Below are 19090 nucleotides of genomic sequence, written 5' to 3'. Positions count from 1 at the left end.
TTTCGTCCTCTGTCCTAGATAATTGCCTAATTCAGATTCTTCACATTGACTCTCTGCCATCTGCCATTGCCTCTCTGTTGCGGTTCCTTCCAGCTCACAAATAAACTACTTGCATCCAAATCCTTGTCTCAGAATATGTACCTGGGAGAGGACCCACTTGGGTGCTAAGGTGTCAGTTTCCAGGAAATCTCTCAGTTTTTATTTGATGAGATTGTTGTGACCTTGTGAACAATTTGGAGCACCTGAGCTTCCTGGACCAACAGTGCCTGTCTGGAAATGTTTTTGAATGGGCTTGAGGGATGTATTGAACTGGGGCTATGTGAGGCATCCCTGTAGGAACAACAGGAAGAGTAAGTTACTAGACAGGCAGTAGAGCTAGCGCAAGGGACCAGGTGGGACTGTGGACTTCAGAAAACAACAAGGAGAAAAGGCTCAGGATGGAGTCAAGGCAGCTGTGATGAAGGAGAAAAGAAAGACCTGGAACAAGGTTTCTGACTTTCTTGTTTCAGTTCTGCTAGACCAAGCCAATGCCTGTTTAAATGGCCCGAGGAGGGTCTATCCAAGACTGGAAGATTCCCTGGAAGGCCCTGGTGTGCGGGGAGCTGCCTGCCCATGCAGGGTCCTAATATGGACATAGCTCAGGGAGCTGCCTCAAATGAAGGCCAAGAGTACTTGGCATAGCTCTCTGTCCTGCCACCCCGAATAAGTGGAGTGGCCACTGTGTCATCAAACTAAGCTGGTAGAGAAGTTAATAGTTCACTATTCAAAGTCTGTAAGAATGTTAATAAGAAATAGATGTACTTTGATTCTACGGATTCTGGGAAGTCACAGAAATAATAATACTGTTTTTTTCTGCATATTATTGATTCAGGAACAAGTTGGTTTTCACAATACTATGTTCCTTACCTTTGTTATGGTCATATGCATGTACTCTTTGTGACAATCATAAATAACTATGAATGATGATTTTACTTGCCAAGTTCCTGATCACGATGTATATAAGGCTGCCTGAAATAAAGATCAATGCTGCGGTTCCATCAGAACTCAGCCCTCTCAACATTGCCTCTTTTAGCCTCACCTTCCCTCTTGACCGGTTCGACTGTCGGCTGGCCCAGCACTGGTGGAGGATGCTCCAGCATCTCCAATTAGCTGTACTGACTGAGGTGACTTAGGTCTCAGGGCTCGGTAGCTCAGTGTGGGCGGGGGGGCACTCACCTGCCCACATTTGCGAGCGGATCCCTCCCTGAAGAGAACGGCATCTCCCAACTCCTCGCTGATTTTTGAATGTGCAATTCTCTAATCTTTGGCTTACCAGGTGTTTACATTTTTCTCACAGGAGACAGAAATGGAACGTTTTATATGAACCGATATGATTCTTTGAAAAACTAATGAGATGTCAAATATATTTGTGATCTGAATCATGTTGACAGGTCATCCCTTGGCAACGCTTGCTCCAATGTCTGCCACCTCAGGTGCAGTTTCCGACAAATGATTCACAAATCCCAGAGCCATGCCTATACCGTGCAGGGAGGCTGTTATGGAAAGCAACATCCGCTTTCAGTCCTAAGGACCAGTCAGGAAGTTGCCCCATCCCACCTACTGCTTACTCCAGCGATAATAGGGAGATAGATTACCTCTTTCAAAAGGGGCACAGAGTGGGCAAGTATTTGGTCTGGTAAGGGAGTGAATGTGGGTGTGGGTCTCTTACCCTGTTACTCAGACACTAAAACTTGATGACTGGGAAGTGTGGTTTGCACGTAGCTTGGATTCCTAAGCTCAGATGTGACTCTGCTGCCTCTTCAAAGCCCTCCCACTTAGGGGAGCTGAGTTTGAGGTAGGCATATCCCCCAGAAGCATCTGGTATACCACAACCCAACCCTCTCCATCTATCATCTTTGCTTTCTTGGTGCCATGAGGTCTCAGAACCATCAACAAACAGGGTTGCCATGGCTTCCTCGGAACCTTTCGACCTCCCAGTTCTAGAAGCCAGAGCAGTTCTCTCTTCAGGGCTTCTCTGTGTCTCCAACACAAGAACCATGTTTAGACACTAGGGATGAGGGAGTCTATTTAGAGACTCTGTTACGAAAGTTCACGGTGAACGTTGCCAATAGGCTTTCCTTCAGAGTTATCTGAATGGACTCAGATCACTGAAGAATAACTTCCTGACTGTTTTGGCAGTTTCTGACCAGATCCATCTCTGAATGAAACTAAATTATGGAACCTTTATATGAGGCTTTATGAGAAGACCCAGAAGGCCAGTAGATTGGATTTCCATTAGAAAGCAAGTTGGTGGAAGGAAGGTCATTTATGAATTTCCTTCCATAATGGATTCCATATTATAATAAGAATTCGAAGAGCAAGACTCCTATGAAGGAAAGGTCTTTAGAAGGATACAAGAGCAAGATGTCACAGGAGTCTTTGTGCTATATTGGGGCAAGAACAAGAGGATAGACAAGGCATCACCGTTTACTCACCGTGTACTCTGGGGGGATCCTGGCACCAAACCCAAAGGCTGGGAACATTTTATCACTAAAATAAAAATTGAAAAAAAAAAGAAAATGAAGTTTGATTTGCTCATCTGAGGAGAAAGGAAAACATGAACCTGCATTACCTCTCTAAGACACGCTGCTGTGGCCAATGCTGACTCATGCCTCTTAATTATCTGTGGTAATAGGGAATCGCAATAGCATGGGTAATTAAAATCAAGAAATAACCCCCGCGTTTTATTACAGCCATTAGTCTGCAACTTCTTCCTAGAAGGGATGCTTTTGTCATATTTGATACCAAGGAGTAAAACAGCCCCATGATTTACCACTGCAGCCTTCTATTTCATCGGGAGAGTGATCAGGAATAAGAAAACACCAATGGTTGACTATTTTAGTATCTTTTACATGTATTATTGCTCTTAATATTAATAGGGAGAGATTCTCTTTCTCCATTAATAGGTGGGGAAATTGCCCTAGTAGGTAAAGTGTCTTACCTAAGATCATATTGCTAGAGCCAGACAAAATGGAATCCAAAGGGATATTAACATGGAATGGAAGGGATATGAATCTCGGTTGTGAGGCCTTGGTTTGATCCCAGGCATACCATGATTCTCCTTCCCCCTTAGTACTTCCAAGAGTGGATCATTTTTTAAAAAGCACTTAAAGCTCAGAAAGCCAACTAATTGACAGAATGTTCATGGCATCCATGTTTGCTCAAAGAATCAGAGACAAATTGGTTAGATGTACTTTCTTGTCTACTGAACTCAAAGGTATATTCTTTTTGATAAAAGGAATTTTTTATATCTGTGCCTCCCTGCATCAAAATGTCCCTTGCAATTTAATGCAGTTATAAAGTATATATGCAATACATATTTAATGAATAACATGGGAATTGAATAATTAAGATGTGGCTATACAAAGAATGGAGACTTTCTGTGAAAACTCATGAGTCACATATACTTCCTTTGCCTCAGGTCCTCTTGTACATATTGAAATATTTCTCTTATTCATTCACTGATGTTACAATTTAATTTGAACTTTACTGCTGGAACTATACAATGTTTTAGGCATAACACCAAGTGTTATATTCTCCTTTGATTAGTCTACAATCCTTGAAGTTTAATTTACTTTTTATTTCCATTTAACAAATGAATAAATCGAGTCTTAAAAAAGACAAAGAAAGTGATCTCGAGTTTACCAGGGGTTAATGAGTGACTCAATGTTCGTTGTCATTTCTATCATAACTTTACAAGATAGAGATTACATATATTTAACATGATTTTCTTCTGCCACTTTCAATAACTGGATATCCTGACCGAACAATAGGTAAAATTCTTTATAAATACGGTTATTTTTGGTTTTGTTTTGCCTTTTAAATTGAACTACAAAGTTATTTATGATTCTTAGCATGAACTACAAAGTTACAATGGTATTTATGATTTTGAGGTGTTTCTTGTTCCAACACCAATCCCTTCACCTGTACCAACTACACTCCACCAATGTATCACCCTCTAGCCTTCCTCTGTGGCAGGCACTTTTCCTTTTTTTCTTTTTGGGTTATACCCAACGATGCTCTGGTTACTCCTGGCTCTACACTCAGGAGTTACTCCTGACAGTGCTCGGAGGACCATATGGGATGCTGTGAATTGAACCCAGGTCAGACCGTGTGCAAAGCAAATGCCCTATCCACTGTACTATCACTCCAGTCCCCAATGTGGCAGGCACTTTCCCCTTCTCCTATTGTCTTACTGTTCCTTTCCCTAACTTATCCACCCCACCTCATCCCAGTGGCAAGCTTCCAGTTTCTACTGCCATTGGGCATTTGGTATTCCCCTATGACCTTTCTTTATATTCCACATATTCTGTTTCTCTCTTGCTGACAGATTTCATTCAATATGATAGTCTCCAGATCCATCCATGTTGTAGAAAGTTGCATGACTTTTTACAAATCTGAAATACCATAGGCAGAAAGTATAGCCTTATCATGTTATCTACCATTATACTTTATCTCACCTTATAACCCGTAAGAGATTTGTTCTTGAAACAATTTCTATATTTTTCAATTTTTTAATTTCATTGTTTATTTTTTGTTTTGTTTTGTTTTGCAGAGCTAGTTAAGGAGAAAAGAAAATTGGTAGCTGGGACTACCATTTCCCCAACATCTCTTTTGTAAGCTAAAGGGGAATCCCTCATCCCTCCCTCAGTTGTCAGGTGAAAAAGGCCAAGCTAGACACTCACTCATGGACACTTAAGTGATTTAGGAAACAATAGCAAGGAGCACTTTGGCAAAAGATCACCAAAACACTACCAATTTGATTCTACCTCAAATTTGAGGTTGGTACAGGAGGTACAAAGGAATCAGAATTATCTGAAATCAAAGGCCATGTTTTCTAGAAAACTATCAGCCCCTCCTCCTGACAAATCCTTTCTGTTGTGTACATAAGGTTTGGTGGAACATTGCAGCTCACACATGTTAGAAAAGTTCTTCATGCTGATAGTGAATCACAAAAGCTTGATTAGCCAATGCTCTGAAAGTCTCACAAAACTTCTGGTCCTGGGGCTGGAGCAATAGCACAGTGGGTAGGATATTTGCTTTGCACGCGGCCAAGCCGGGTTTGATTCCCAGCATCCCATATGGTCCCCTAAGCACCAACAGGAGTAATTCCTGAGTGCAGAGCTGGGAGTAACCCCTGAGCATCGCCGGATGTGACACAAAAAGCGGAAGGAAAAAAAAAAAGCTTCTGATCCTTGGAAATAGTGAAATACTTTGCCTGAGCAATTTCCCTTACCCAAGACAAGGTGGGAGAAGCGTGGGAAGGAATCTACAAGGAGGAATCTCGGAGATAAATCCCAGTTGAGTCTGTAGGAAAATTTTCCTAAAGGTTCTGGATTTTTTAACTCAGAGATAGCCCTATCTTTGATGGGTTTTGGAAGGGAGAGCACTAATATTCCATCCATTTCTAATCACCAAACCAGAGCCCCAGCCATAATGATCTTCCTTTTAATACCTTCCCCCCTGCCCCAGGGAGCTGAAGTTTGCTGAGCTTGATTTGCTTTTATGTAATACAATTTTAAGAGGCGGGAGATAGGGAATAAGCAACACCTACAGAGGAATAATGAATGAGCCAGGAGGGCATCAAATCTCTGAAGTCAGCTACCACGAAACCTGACTAATGATCATACAAAGGAAAAAAGTTTCAAGCCTAAGCACAATAGAGTTAAGCATCTCTTTTTCCTGATTCACAATGAAACCAGGCAGAGGGAGTCTTATGCAAGAGGCAAGGGAGGGTGAACTGATCTCCCAAGCAAGCATCTTTAAGCTGCTAATTCCAAGGAGACTGGGTCCTCCTGGCACTGAGGAAAGAGACCTGCTAGCACCATTTGGGAGGATGACAGGTAAAACCCACTAGTCAGGAAAATCCAGGAACATATCAATCAACATATTAGTAAAGGCAATATTTCTTTTTTTTTCTTTTGGTTTTTGGGTCACACCTGGCGATGCACAGGGGTTACTCCTGGCTCTGCACTCAGGAATTACTCCTGGCGGTGCTCAGGGGACCATATGGGATGCTGGGATTTGAACCCGGGTCGGCTGCGTGCAAGGCAAACGCCCTACCTGCTGTGCTATCACTCCAGCCCAAGGCAAGATTTCTTTTGACTGGGAAAAAAAAAATAGAATGAATGACAAAGGTCTCTGCTCTTTAGTGTCAATGACATCAGAATGGAAATTTTCTTTTCAACTACCCTTTTTATATCTTTTTTAAGGAAGTCAGATAAAGTAAAGCAAGAGATCTCTGAAAAAAAGTTCAAAGCCAAGTTACAGCATGTACAAGGAATTGAGACTTTCTTAGAAAAAATGGGGTTTCAGAACCCCTCGAACTCACATCAAGACTGTTTACAGGGATCCTGGTGTGAACACTGGGGTGCATGAAAATGCAGAGTCCTTATGAGCTTGTGAGCATGATTCTTCCTCCTCTCCCCTCCCCTCCCCTCCCCTCCCCTCCCCTCCCCTCCCCTCCCCTCCCCTCCCCTCCCTTCTCCTCTCCTCTCCTCTCCTCTCCTCTCCTCTCCTCTCCTCTCCTCTCCTCTCCTTTCCTCTCCTCTCCTCTCCTCTCCTCTCCTCTCTCTCTCTCTCTCTCTCTCTTGCTTTTTTTGGGTCACACCTGGCTTTGCACAGGGGTTCTCCTGGCTCATGCACTCAGGAATTACTCCTGGTAGTGCTCAGGGGACCATATGGGATGCTGGGGACCGGACCGGGGTAGGTCTCGTGCAAGGCAAACACCCTACCCACTGTGCTATTGCTCCAGCCCGATTCTTCTCTTTAAGGCAAGTCATTATCCAGTTCCTCTACTTCCATTAGTATTGTTGTTGTTGTTGTTGTATTTGATCCGGGAACACTGATGATAAAGCTATATATAGTCTCAATTCACACCTTCCCTTTTACCGTGACTCCCTTCTGCACCCATTCCAAATCACAATCACCAGAGTGCATAGTTCAAGAATATAAAAACTGTAGCAAAAAGCAAGAAAGTGATTTTTCAGCATGAATGCTATTCACGAGGAAACACACCTTCTTGCAAGTCAGGGTCCTTTGGCCAATTTTTGCTTTAACAAACTTTAACAAACAAACTTTAACAAACTAGGAAGTGCTACTGTAAGATGACATCAGCTATTAAAAATCGATCTTTGTTGATTTTGTGGTGTGGGACATACCTGGGAGTGCTGGGAGGGTGTGGGCTGGGCCTAGACATGGTGCCAGGAACTGAACCCAGGGTTTTCCACATGTAGTGCATGTCCTACCACTTGAGCCACACTCTTGGTCATTAAAAAATATATATCCTGATGGGGGTGGGGAGATAGTACAGTGGGGTAAGGCACTTGCATGCACGCAGCTGACTGCTCAATCCCCAGCATCCCATATGGCCCCTGGAGTCTCGCCGGGATTCTGAGCACAGAGCCAGAAATAAGCCCTGAGCACTACTGGTGTACCACAAACCCGTCCCCCACAAATATTTCTGATGACAGATAATTATATAATGGCTTTGGATATATATCATAATCAAAGATTTTAATAATGCTGTTAGCCAAAATCTTTTAATTACTATAACTTGTTCATAAGTACTAATTTTCCTAGCATTGACATTCATTAAAAAATACTGGGCTAGATGCTAAGCTCTCCTATTCTAATAATGGTTAGCATTTATCTGAAGATATGTAAATGAATTGGGGAACACTCCCACTATCTATGTCCATAAGAGTTTTAACTTTTTATAGGCAATGATTATGTCCTAAAATTTCCTATATATCAATGTTATTCTGATCAATTATATACTATTATGGTAATAAACAATCAACCTGAAACTATTTTAGAGTATCTTGAATCTTTTGATCACAAATAATTTTAGAAATTACAAAGTAAGATTCCTATTTTATTGCAAAAATGCACAATACTATAGCACTGTCACGGTAGCACCATAGTTCTGCTGTTCATCGATTCGCTCGAGTGGACACCAGTAACATCTCCATTGTGAGACTTGTTACTGTTTTTGGCATATCAAATATACGCCACAGGTAGCTTGACAGGCTCTGCCATGTGGGCTGGATACTCTGGGTAGCTTGTCAGACTCTCCGAGAGGGATGGAGGAATCGAACCCGGGTAGGCCGTATGCAAGGCAAACACCCTACCCTCTGTGCTATCTAATTCCAAACTAATTTTAAAAGACACATTAGGATAAAATCTCGGGGCAGGATGGAAGGGAATGAAAACATGAGTTTATGATTAAAAGAAGAAAGAAATAAAATCCTCAGCTCAAACTGAAGAGTTTGTTCACATATATTTGAAGTCAGTGATGGTGGCTATCAAATAGCTGTGATGTCCATATTCTCCTAGATGCATTCACAAGAGTTATGTAAGAGCTCTATTTTTTAAAATCCATATTTATACTACTCTACAATTTTCAGTCTTTGTCACTATTTAAACTCATGATAGAAAATGTTAGATTTCAACCTAAAAATATAGGAGGGCTAAACATTTTTATAAAATTCCTTTCGAGGGTAGAGCCAAAACATTTTTAAAGGTCACTGGTCCAAAATAACTTTCACATCTGACAATATCGTCCTTGTCTCTTTTGTGTTCCATTTTTTTAAAAACCAAGGAGGTATACAGAAGCCAGTCCTAGGGCTGTAATATACATTATGGCCACAGCTAATGCTGCTCTATGATTATAGGAAAGTTAGAGAGTAAATCCCAAGAGTTGTCATCTTAAGGAGGAAATTGTTTTCCCTTTTTAAATTTTTTCATTTTATAAATCTTCATTTCATTTCTATGAGAAGAGGGTATCTGAACCTTTTGTGGTTTTCATTTTCCAATATACATAAGTCAAACTCTCATGCTATATACTTCAATTGAAACAGTGATTTATCTCAATGGCTTCTCAAAGAAACAGGGAAAAATAAAAGCAAATATGCTGATTAAAGGTATTAAGGATAATAGTTTCTACCCTTTATTGAATAGATATTCTGTTTCCAATAGGCAGAATCACTTTGCAGAGGTTAGCTGGACACAACATATAATTCTTATAGTTTTCTTGCAAGGGAAGTTAAACAATCCTCAACTAAGGTCGAGGAAACCAAGGCCCAACCATGTAAACCTTGGGATGCACCCTAACTGGGCTTAGATCCCAAGTCCAAGTGTGACAGAGATGACAAGCTCTTTCTCTCATCCCTGTAGATTGCTTGGGCTGGTATAATAATTCAGAATAATGAAGGCGATCGCATTTGTGTTCTGGTAACAGCAAAGTACAGAAATAGCAGAATTCTGATTAACCCCAAATTCCCTGTCCCTGGGAAAGTCTCTTCACTCTCATGTAGATCCTTGGGTCCCTTCAATGATACAGAGTTAATCCTTCTATGTATTGGCAGGCCTCAGCCCTGCGCTAGGCAGATATTTGGGCAATGCAGGACTGTGAGCTATTCACATTCCTTTTTCTCCTGTAAAATCACTGACAGGAAACTGCTTCATGAATTTCTATCTTTCCAGCACCCTTGGCAGTGCCTGGTATCCAGAGGGTGCTGTCTAGGTCCTCTGCCATTCCATCTGAACCATTTCTCCCCCATTTAGGTATCCCACCAAATAGGTATCCGCCATGGATGCCCATGAGGGTTATGAATTCTGATTCCTAAGATGTACACCAGACTCACTAAACCAGTCTCTGCGGGGAATGCTCAGATATCAGCACTTTTTAAGACAGCCTAGGTTGTCCCAATGTGCATCCAAGGTTGCATATCCCTGTCTGGATGCTGGAAGAGTAGAAAAGGTATCAGCACTGTGGCAGGGACATGGGTACTGATTTCTAATCTAATACTCAACACTGGAAAATACCAAACCTATCAGGTTTCTGGTTGAACCTTCTCACCCAGCACCATACCCAGTACCATATGGTAGAGGAAGTCTCCGGCCTGGATTTCTGATAGGCTTGTCTCATTCTGTCTTGTAGACATCTATGAAATGAATATCAGTCTGGGGGTTCCTGGGGGATGACTCAGTGGCTAAAGTCCACCTTGTAAGGCTGAATTTGTGAGTTCAATCCCTGGTGCAACCCTCATGCATCTATCCCAGTTCCAGCATCTATGCTATTTGGGATCCTGGGCAGTAAAACAAAGTATTTATTTGCAGTAGCCTGAGCACTGCAAACAAAAAAGTGTGTGCAAACCAACAAATAGGATATGGAATCAAACCAGCATCCAATGACAGATGAGTGGATAATTAAGGTGTGCTCTCTATGCATAGTGGAATACTATGCAGCTATAAAGATGAAATCATGCAATTCACTGCAACTTGGATGGCAATTTGCAGGGTATATCATATTAAGTGAAATAAATCAGAAGAAGAAAAATTGACAGTTGATCTCACTTATCTGTAATACATAGAAGAGCAGGAAGAGGAGAATGCAAGGTATTTTAGGAGGGATATCTAGATTATCCTGGACTCTAGATTATAGAAACAAGGACAGGGAAGGAAAGAAATTGAGGGGAGAAGAATAGGTGAATGGAAGGTACAGGGGCAGGGACCATGCTGATGGTGTGGAGTTGTGGCATAATTACATATCTAAACCACAGAGCCAACACTATAAGCCCAAACCCAAACTACAATAACCAAACTTTAAAATGTGCATGTCAAGGAGACAAGATTGGGGGTGGGAAGGAATGTGGGGACTTTGGTGGAGGAAAGTTGACACTGGTGGTGGGAATTAGTGATGAAGTTGTATGCCTGAAATTCAACTAGGAATGACTTTGTAAGTCATGAAAACTCAACAAAAAATTTAATTTAAAAAAGTGTGAGTCCCCAGCAGCCCGAGCTGGTTGTGTCCATAGTGACTGCTGGCCAGCAGGACTCCAGCAAATACTGTAACTAGCAGTCACAAGCACAAACACTGTTGTTAAGAGATTGCTGGGATTCCCTCAGCGAGCTCCCCCCCCACCCCCGACATTATGTGAGCACCACAGTCGGATGTGCAATTCATGCACCATGCAAGCACAACCCAGCGAGCATGCAACCCACGGTCACGACAACGAGGACAGAATGGGGAAGGACAGAGAAGTAAATAAGTCGGAGTCTGTCCTTCCAAGCAGTGACTTCTCCCTGGAGAGCAGAGGAACTCAGTATTTTCAAAGTAAAGGGCATTGCAGGGACTCAGAGACTTGCATCCCTGCTGGCTCCAGCCAGGTGAGACTCCCATCTCACCTTGGCCTTGAGTCATAGGAAAGACCCGGAGTTTTTCAAGAGCTGGGCAAGTGCCGTGACCAACTGGACAAGTGCACTCCTGCCTGCCAATGTGCGTGACAGTGAGTACGCACGCATCCTTGGGAGACCTCTGGGAGAGTGGGCACCGGCTTCTTTAAGGCATGGACAGAACAGTCGCCCAAGGATGGCTTTCTGGATGAAGGACCAGATGTTTCAGGAAGTGTGTGTGTGTGTGTGTGTGTGTGTGTGTGTGTGTGTGTGTGTGTGTGTGTGTGTGTGTGTGTGTAAGGGGTGCTGGTGGTGGCAGGGTGGGGGGTGGAGGCTTCTCTTCCTGAGAAGAGCTTCACGCATCCCTCAAGCTGTTCCCTTTCACGGATCACCTGGCAATGACCCCTCCTGGATGACTGTAACAAGGCAGAAAGAAAACCCGAGGCTGTCAGAGGCTGGGCGGAACTTCTAAGGCTCATGGGGATTAAACACCTCTGTGTCTCTGCGGGAGGGGAAACCATGCCTTCTGTCAGTTTTTATTCAAGTATTGCTTTTCCTGCATCAGCCTCCCTGACTTTGATGGGAGAATAAATTAATTCCAAAGCCCCGACTTGAAATTTCCTGACTCTGCCTGTCTATTGTCTAGCCACCCACACAAAGGAGAAACCGTGGAACCTTGTCAGTTTCCAAGCAAGCAGCTGGCATTACACATTCTTCTAGGGAGTTCTTTATCCAGAACGGCTGAGGCTTTTCAATCCTCCTTTTCTTCCTGAGATATTTGCCCGTGTTAAGGCAGAGCAGATTTTGTTCAACAAGAAAATTAAAAATTAAAAAAAAAATTTTTTTTTAAAGTAAAACAAAAGAACCAAATCAAGTTCTGTGGAATAAAAGCCACTTGATTTTCTGGACTAGTTGGGCTACTAAGTTTTAGTGTACTTCTAGTAGAAGCTTACAAAAAAAGGCTCAATCATGGTGATTCTTCATGTCACCCCCCCAAATGGTTTTGTATCTTAGTTCTAGATGGAAACTGTGTTTTTTGGGGGGAGATTTCAGCCTGCTCCTCAGATTTCTCGGCTCACACTGCAAAGGCAGGAGTCACTGCCACTCTCATGGGAAGTCAGCAGAAAACAGGGAAGCTCTGTACTCCCACGGTCAGCCCAGGGGTCTGAGCAGGGCTCTGAGCAACGGTATCCAAAATTCCAGACAGCTCACCAATCTTTCCTTGGAATTTCTGATTACTCTTATTTCATATTTCTACTCCCTGAAAATTCAAATCTAATTTATTGTTCAGCATCTATCTTTCTTTTTTTTGGAAAAGCGAAAGTCAATTTATGAATGGCTAGTATATATTATATATATTACATACACAATATATATTTTTATTGCATATATGCATATAGTATACACAAAAATATTGTGTATAAAATATTTATGCATACAAACATATATATAATTAAATATATGTCATCCTTTGAATCTTTTTTTAATTTTTAAAAAATTGTTTATTAGTGAATCACCGTGAGGTACAGTTACAAACTTACGAACTTTCATGTTTGCATTTCAGTCATACAGTGATCATTTACATCCCTCCACCAGTGCCCATTCTCCTTCAACAATGATCCCAATATCCCTCCAGCCACCCCCACCCCCACCCCCACCACCCCACCCTGCCTCTGTGGCAGGGCATTCCCTTTTGTTCTCTCTCCTTTTGGGTGTTGTAGTTTGCAATAGAGGTATTGAGTGGCCATCATGTTCGGTCTATAGTCTATTTTTGGCACGCATCTTTCAACCCGAGTGGGTCCTCCCAACATCCTCTACTAGGTGTTCCCTTCTCTATCTCAGCTGCCTTTCCCCCCAGCATGTGAGGCCAGTTTCCAAGTGGTGGGGAAGACCTCCTAGTTCTTATCTCTACTACTCTTGGGTGTTAGACTCCCACTCTGTTATGTTAATGAATCAGAAAGAGAGAGACAGACATAGAAAGATCACACTCATCTGTGAAGCATAAGGTATTTTTCTTTTTAAAATCACCTTTAGGTACATTTCAGGATTTAAAAGTTAATGGGGAGGAGGCTGGAGTGATAGCCGGATAGGGAATTTGCCTTGCACGTGGCCAACCCGGGTTTGATTCTCAGCATCCCATATGGTCCTCTGAGCACCGCCAATAGTAATTCGTGAATGCAGAGCCAGGAGGAACCCCTGTGCATCACCATATGTGACCCCAAAAGAAAAAAAATGTTAACAGGGATCCTGAAACATCCTCTCCCTTCCTTTTATCTTATATGTACTCCTTATTATGCACATTATTTTATGTACATATTATTATGATATGATTCACATATGTATATGTGAGAAAGATAGGAGAGAGAGAGGGAGAGAGGGAGGGAGAGGAATAAGGAGAAGGAGAGAGAGTGAGATAAACTGTTTTGTTTTCTTGCAGGAGTTTGGAAAAAATTCTCATGGAACTTGCAATTTTTGTCTTTTCTCGTTGGTATAAATCTCTGTAAGATATAAACTTCATTAAGAATTCTCCCTATATTTAGATTTGAAGAAGTCAGAGCTGAAATTCTAGTTATTTTCATAGTAGATATTTTAAGGTTACGTGTAGAAAGGATCACTCAATAAAGTCATTTCAAATGTTTTTGCCCTCTGTTCTAATGTGTAGCAAAGGGCCTGAATGGTGAAAGTACTGATTTTATCTGACCTATTCATTCATTCTCCATGTGCCCTTGTACCCATCTGGCTACTGGTGATGCCCAACACACAGCTAAGACTCCACAACCAGAAGAACGCCACTGGAGCCCTTTCTGTCACCTGCCTGGTTGTTTTGTCTGCAGATCCTGGTTGTCTGATGATTCAAATTCCCTCTGGTGCTGAGGTCACAGGTTTTTAACATGGTTATTGCAATGGTGAAATTAGAAAGAACGAAATCATACTCTCCCATAAGCCTCTTAAACTGTAGGAGGGGCTGGAGCAATAGCACAGCGGGTAGGGTGTTTGCCTTGCATGCGGCCAACCCAGGTTTGATTCCCAGCATCCCATATGGTCCCCTGAGCACCGCCAGGAGTGATTCCTAAGTGCAGAGCCAGGAATCAGCCCTGAGCATCTCCCGGTGTGACCCAAAAAGCAAAAAAAAAAAAAATTATAAAAAAAATCAAACTGTGGGAAGGGGCCAGCCACTTTCTTTGCCAGGTTTAAGAGGTCGGTCCATTAGCTGCTGTTTATAGATAACTAGCCTTGTCTTACAGGGAGTCGGCTGAGATTTGCCCATATTTATATTTACATTGGTTCTATCTCCAAAAGCCTTCTTGAACAAACACACGGACCATTCCACAGCCATCTGGAAGGGCAGAACAAATTGTCTAATGTAATTTATGTAAATCATTTCTTACTGGGAATCCTTGCCGTGGGAAAGGTCAATATTTATCATCAAGTAAAAAAATCAACATAATCCTGATCTGACTTCAAAATCATGTTTTTGAGCTATATACACAAACTACCACACACGTACGTCTGAGAGTCTGAGTTCCTAGGAGATGACACTGTGGGGTCTGTGGGCCCATGTCATATGCTAAGGAACAGATTTTTTAATCTGTTTAATCTACCTTACAAAGTAGAAACTCAAATTGGGATTCGGTGGTCTTGCAAGCTGACAAAGAAGAAAGCTGAGAAAGGATTCTTTGGCTGACGCTGAACTGAGTTCCTCTAGGTGTGGGTAGGGATAAAAACAACAAAAAAAAATACCTTTGGAGAACAAGGTTTTATTCTGTTCTTTTTAAACCCTCTGTGTGACGAGTTGCTAGACTACATTTCTATTCTTGCACCCAGGATCAGGCAGGAACCATGAGAACATAGAGCACTGAAGCCTTTGCTAACCAAGTCTTATACCTGTCATAGTCTTGGCAAATCTCCCCCACAGCCACCAGAGCCTTCAGGTACTCGTTTGGTTGGTAAGGATGGATATAGTGCAGAGAACAGCTGTTCCTGGGGTCCCCATTGGAGGCAGTGAAATCTATAGCTACCTGGAAGAGAAAACAGTAGAACACATTGATTTAAATGTGAATGAGTCTCATAGGAATTGTGGTGAACCCCTAAACAGAAACGGCCTAGGATAGAAAGTAGCAGTGTTAGTGTGTTAGAATACCCTGCCCATAGGGAAAGCTAGAGAAGAAATTAATTCACTTGAAAACCATTATTCATTTGGTGGAGGTCAAATCTGTTGTTATCAAGCCCTCTCTCTCTCCCGTTTTCTCTAGGTAGAACTAGAGACAGACAATAGGTTTGAAAAGGCCAGTTAAGGTTGATCCATGTCACCAGACAAGCAAAGAAGAGATCTGTACCTCCTATCCCCACTCAGGTTCATAATTCACTTTTGTGCACTCAAGCAAGAATAATTTCATTTCAGAGGCAGAGGCAAAATCCCTTAAAAACGAAATCTGTGCTAAAGATGCAATCTGCATAAAAACTAGACCCACAGAGTTGAGCTTTGGGAAAGGGGGTTGAAAGGGAGGGAACTTTGGGATCTTGGTGGAATGGGTACTCTGGTGATGGGTGTGGAATGATGCATGCACCAACCATCATTAACAGTATTAAAAATCATGGTACGTCAATAAAGATAAAATATTTAAAAACAAACAAGTCAGTCACTGGTACAGTCTCAGTAGTGGCAGTGGTGTAGAGTTGTGTGGAAGAGGGTTATAATAAAATTTTTTGCAAGAAGTCTCTATGCAGGTGGATAAAATCTTCCAGTAACCATCCCTCCCCCCAAACTACAGTGGGAAAGAGAAAATGGAAACCCATCTTGCTACTAAGTAGTCATGATACTCAAACTTTCTAACATGTTTCTGACCCCAAAAATCCTCCTTCTTAAATGAGCATGCATCACCCCAACATTCAACAACATGTTTAAGTCTTGTATGTGCTAAAATGGGGAGGGATGTTTCTTCCGGTTTTCAACAAGCAGCATTATGATTTAAATAAATGCCAACCCAGCAAACACCTTCTCTCAAAAATTGTTATGTTTGGGTGAAGGGAAAAAAGTGGGGGTGGGGGAATAAAATAAAAGGAGTCCTAAGGGAAGAGAAAACAAAGTTCAGTGGTCTCCATTCGCTAGGACTCAGGACAGAAAGGCTGATTCTCTTACGCTCTTGAGCTGTCTTTCCCAAAATGGGTGATGTGACTTGCCCCCTTGGAAAGAGGCCCATGTTTGGGACAATCACAGGACTAGTCTAGCTCTGGAGATTCTGTTACAACCTTGGCAAAGGGTAGGAACTTACCCAGGACCGAAGGAAGAAGGAAATAGCCAATGCCCTGTACCACCAATCTCTGATCCACCCAGTCCCCACTGCTTACAACAGAAAATACTCTATCACAAGCCTAGAGGGCAGTTGGAGAGTGAAGCACCAGGCAGCAAAAAGTGTGCTGGTTTTCTTGGCAAGGGATGGCATCTGACGTCTCCCTGATAGAGCTGGAGATAAAATCCCTCTCTTCTGCCTTCTACCTCGCATTCTCTGTGCTCTTTAAAGTTAGCAGTAGAGCCAGGAGAACAGAGCGAAAGGTTAGGTTTATTTTAAAAAGCAACAGGGAGGCAGTGAGAGGTGGACTTCAGTAGAGAAATAAAAGCAAGGAAATGACTGAAAAATGCCAGTTTGGGGAGGTGGCTCAGATGGCAGCCTGGTTTCCCGCTGGGAAGCATTTAGGAAAGCCCCAGAGGGTGGGGAGACGTGGGTCGAGAATCTTCTCAGTGGGGAAGACTGAGCACACATATCTTTCCTGTTCTTCCCTTTTCCCTGGAATCTCTTCCTCATTACTAAGCAGAGCCACGTAGCAGCTCTACAAAATCTTGCAAAGAACGTGGCAAGTCCCCTCTTTCACAGCAAGTCTCCAGCCTCAGGAGCTGCTTTCTGGAAAAGGCTAGAAGCAACCATGCACATCCTTTAGGACATTTTATTTTTTTTAAGCTTTCATTTGTTAGATGAAATGAGCCCTTCCTTGAGTTCCTTCCCTGCCTGTCACCAACAGGCCACTGGGGAGTCTCCTTTTTTTTTTTTTTTTAAAAAAAAATAGGCAGTTGCTATGAACCAACCTCTAGTTAGCTGGCCAATCTCTTGGCATTGACCTGCAGTCAACCTTAGAGCTACCTGCTGGGGTGGCTTTATTTGTTTTTAATTTGTCTATAATTTGAACCTCTACAGTGAGGTCTGGAGGTGGAGATAATGTATAATCTGGACCATTTCTAAGTGATAGGTTAAATTCCTGGGCTTTTCTATTTCCTCAAAACTCCATAGGGGGCTAAGAAATAGGAACCTAGACTTGATGAAATAGACTCAGGAGGTCACCAGGTTCATTTCCTGGAAATTGCAAAGCATTCTCCTCTTCAACCCAGGGCTCAGTCTGATTTCTCAGAGGTCTACACCAGGGTTCATTGGTGTTTAATCTGGGATACAGAGTAAAGATCTGAAACTCACACTGGGACACTGTGGACATAAGATGTCCTTTGTATGCTGGTTTGGAAAGATCTCTCCAGAGAATCTTGAATTGTTTGGTTTTTTTTTTTCAGACTTGAAGGTCAAGTTGGGGAAGTCACAATCGGTTTCTTTATGACATGTGATATCATTAACATAGGCTATAAAATCGATAAAGAGGCAATGCCATCTTTAATTTTTTTTAAATTAAAAACTCTTCAAAATGACCATGTGAAGAGACTTAGAAAAAAAAGGTGTCTCAGAATGTCACTACCGAGTCCTATATTATTTTATTGTTTTTATTTTTTTTAGTTACTGTCTGTATTTTACAGTTATCATCAGCAAAGAGCTCTGCTTAGTAATCTTTTTTCCACTTATTTCTACAACGAGGCATATCCCCAGATTTTTACCCTTCATTATCATCTAAAATGGTTTTCCCTCTGTTCAGGAGGAATTTCCCTTGCCATTATCTCATTGTCAGACAGTTAGACTGCTTACAACTTGTCTGTGAAAAATCCACTTGACAACGAACTTGTTTGTGCATCTGGAAAAGCAATAACTTTGGAAGGAAACATTTAATTCCTCTAACCATTTCCCTTCCAAATACCTTATGGTGTCTGTCTCTTCTGAGACTGTCTATAATTTAGTATTCTGCGTGTGAAATTGTAGTATCTGGTTTTATTTTTAGTTGCTGTGTTGGTGCCAAATATGTTGAACTCACTCTCTTTCCCTGCAGTCTGGAATGGGGCCCTCGATCCAGCCAACTTCTGGCTCAGGATTCATAAGAGGAGCAAGGATGATCTTGCAGGATGCCCTTGACATCCCAAAACTGTGGACAGCATTGGGGAGTGTATATTTCCTGGGGAGAAGATACAGATCCTGTATCCAATTCTCAAGTGGTCCTTGTAACCATGAAAGAGTTAGAATCATTGACTAAGACTTTTATTCTAGCATTCACAGTACTCTCTCTTCCCTGGGGCGTCATCCTCGGCATATGAACAGACACTAGCCTAACTTTTGGTCTTTAATCTCTAAACCATTACCTTCCTTCTCCCTGTTGCCCTCAGTTAGTTTCCACCTTCTTCTTCTTCTTCCTTTTAAAAAATTGAATCAGGACCCTCTGCGCCTAAAGACTTTGATTCCAGAGATCTAACACATTCGGGCATCCAGCGCAGCATCCGATAGCAATGCACTGGGACTGCGAACTGGGCTACAACTCTGTACTGCCAGGGGGTGGATTTTTTTCCTCCCCACCCTGTCTTCCTGCATGGAAAGCAGTGGGCTGGCGGCACCCACGTGGCAGGCGCCATCTTCTATGACTCCAAACCCAGAGGTATTCGGTTTTTACTTTGGGGGCTCCCAGGAACTCATGGGAAGGGGGCATAACCGGCACACCCTCGGCCCAGATAAAT

General features: G+C 42.3%; 1 protein-coding gene across 4 annotated transcripts in view; it reads right to left on the bottom strand.

Annotated features, from left to right (window-relative positions):
* The window catches only part of CPNE4 (copine 4), a 506040-nt gene that overhangs the window by 21201 nt on the left and 465749 nt on the right, over positions 1 to 19090 (bottom strand). For all 4 annotated transcript variants that reach the window (XM_055134745.1, XM_055134747.1, XM_055134748.1 and 1 more), the window contains exons 11-12: positions 15103 to 15236; positions 2475 to 2529 (exon numbers count right to left, since the gene is read on the bottom strand). In XM_055134745.1, coding sequence (XP_054990720.1) covers positions 2475 to 2529; positions 15103 to 15236 — 189 coding nt within the window. The remainder of the gene's footprint in view (positions 1 to 2474; positions 2530 to 15102; positions 15237 to 19090) is intronic.

The sequence above is a fragment of the Sorex araneus genome, chromosome 4, assembly GCF_027595985.1.
Source record: "Sorex araneus isolate mSorAra2 chromosome 4, mSorAra2.pri, whole genome shotgun sequence".
NCBI lineage: Eukaryota > Metazoa > Chordata > Mammalia > Eulipotyphla > Soricidae > Sorex > Sorex araneus.
This window is presented reverse-complemented; position numbering and strand designations above follow the sequence as displayed.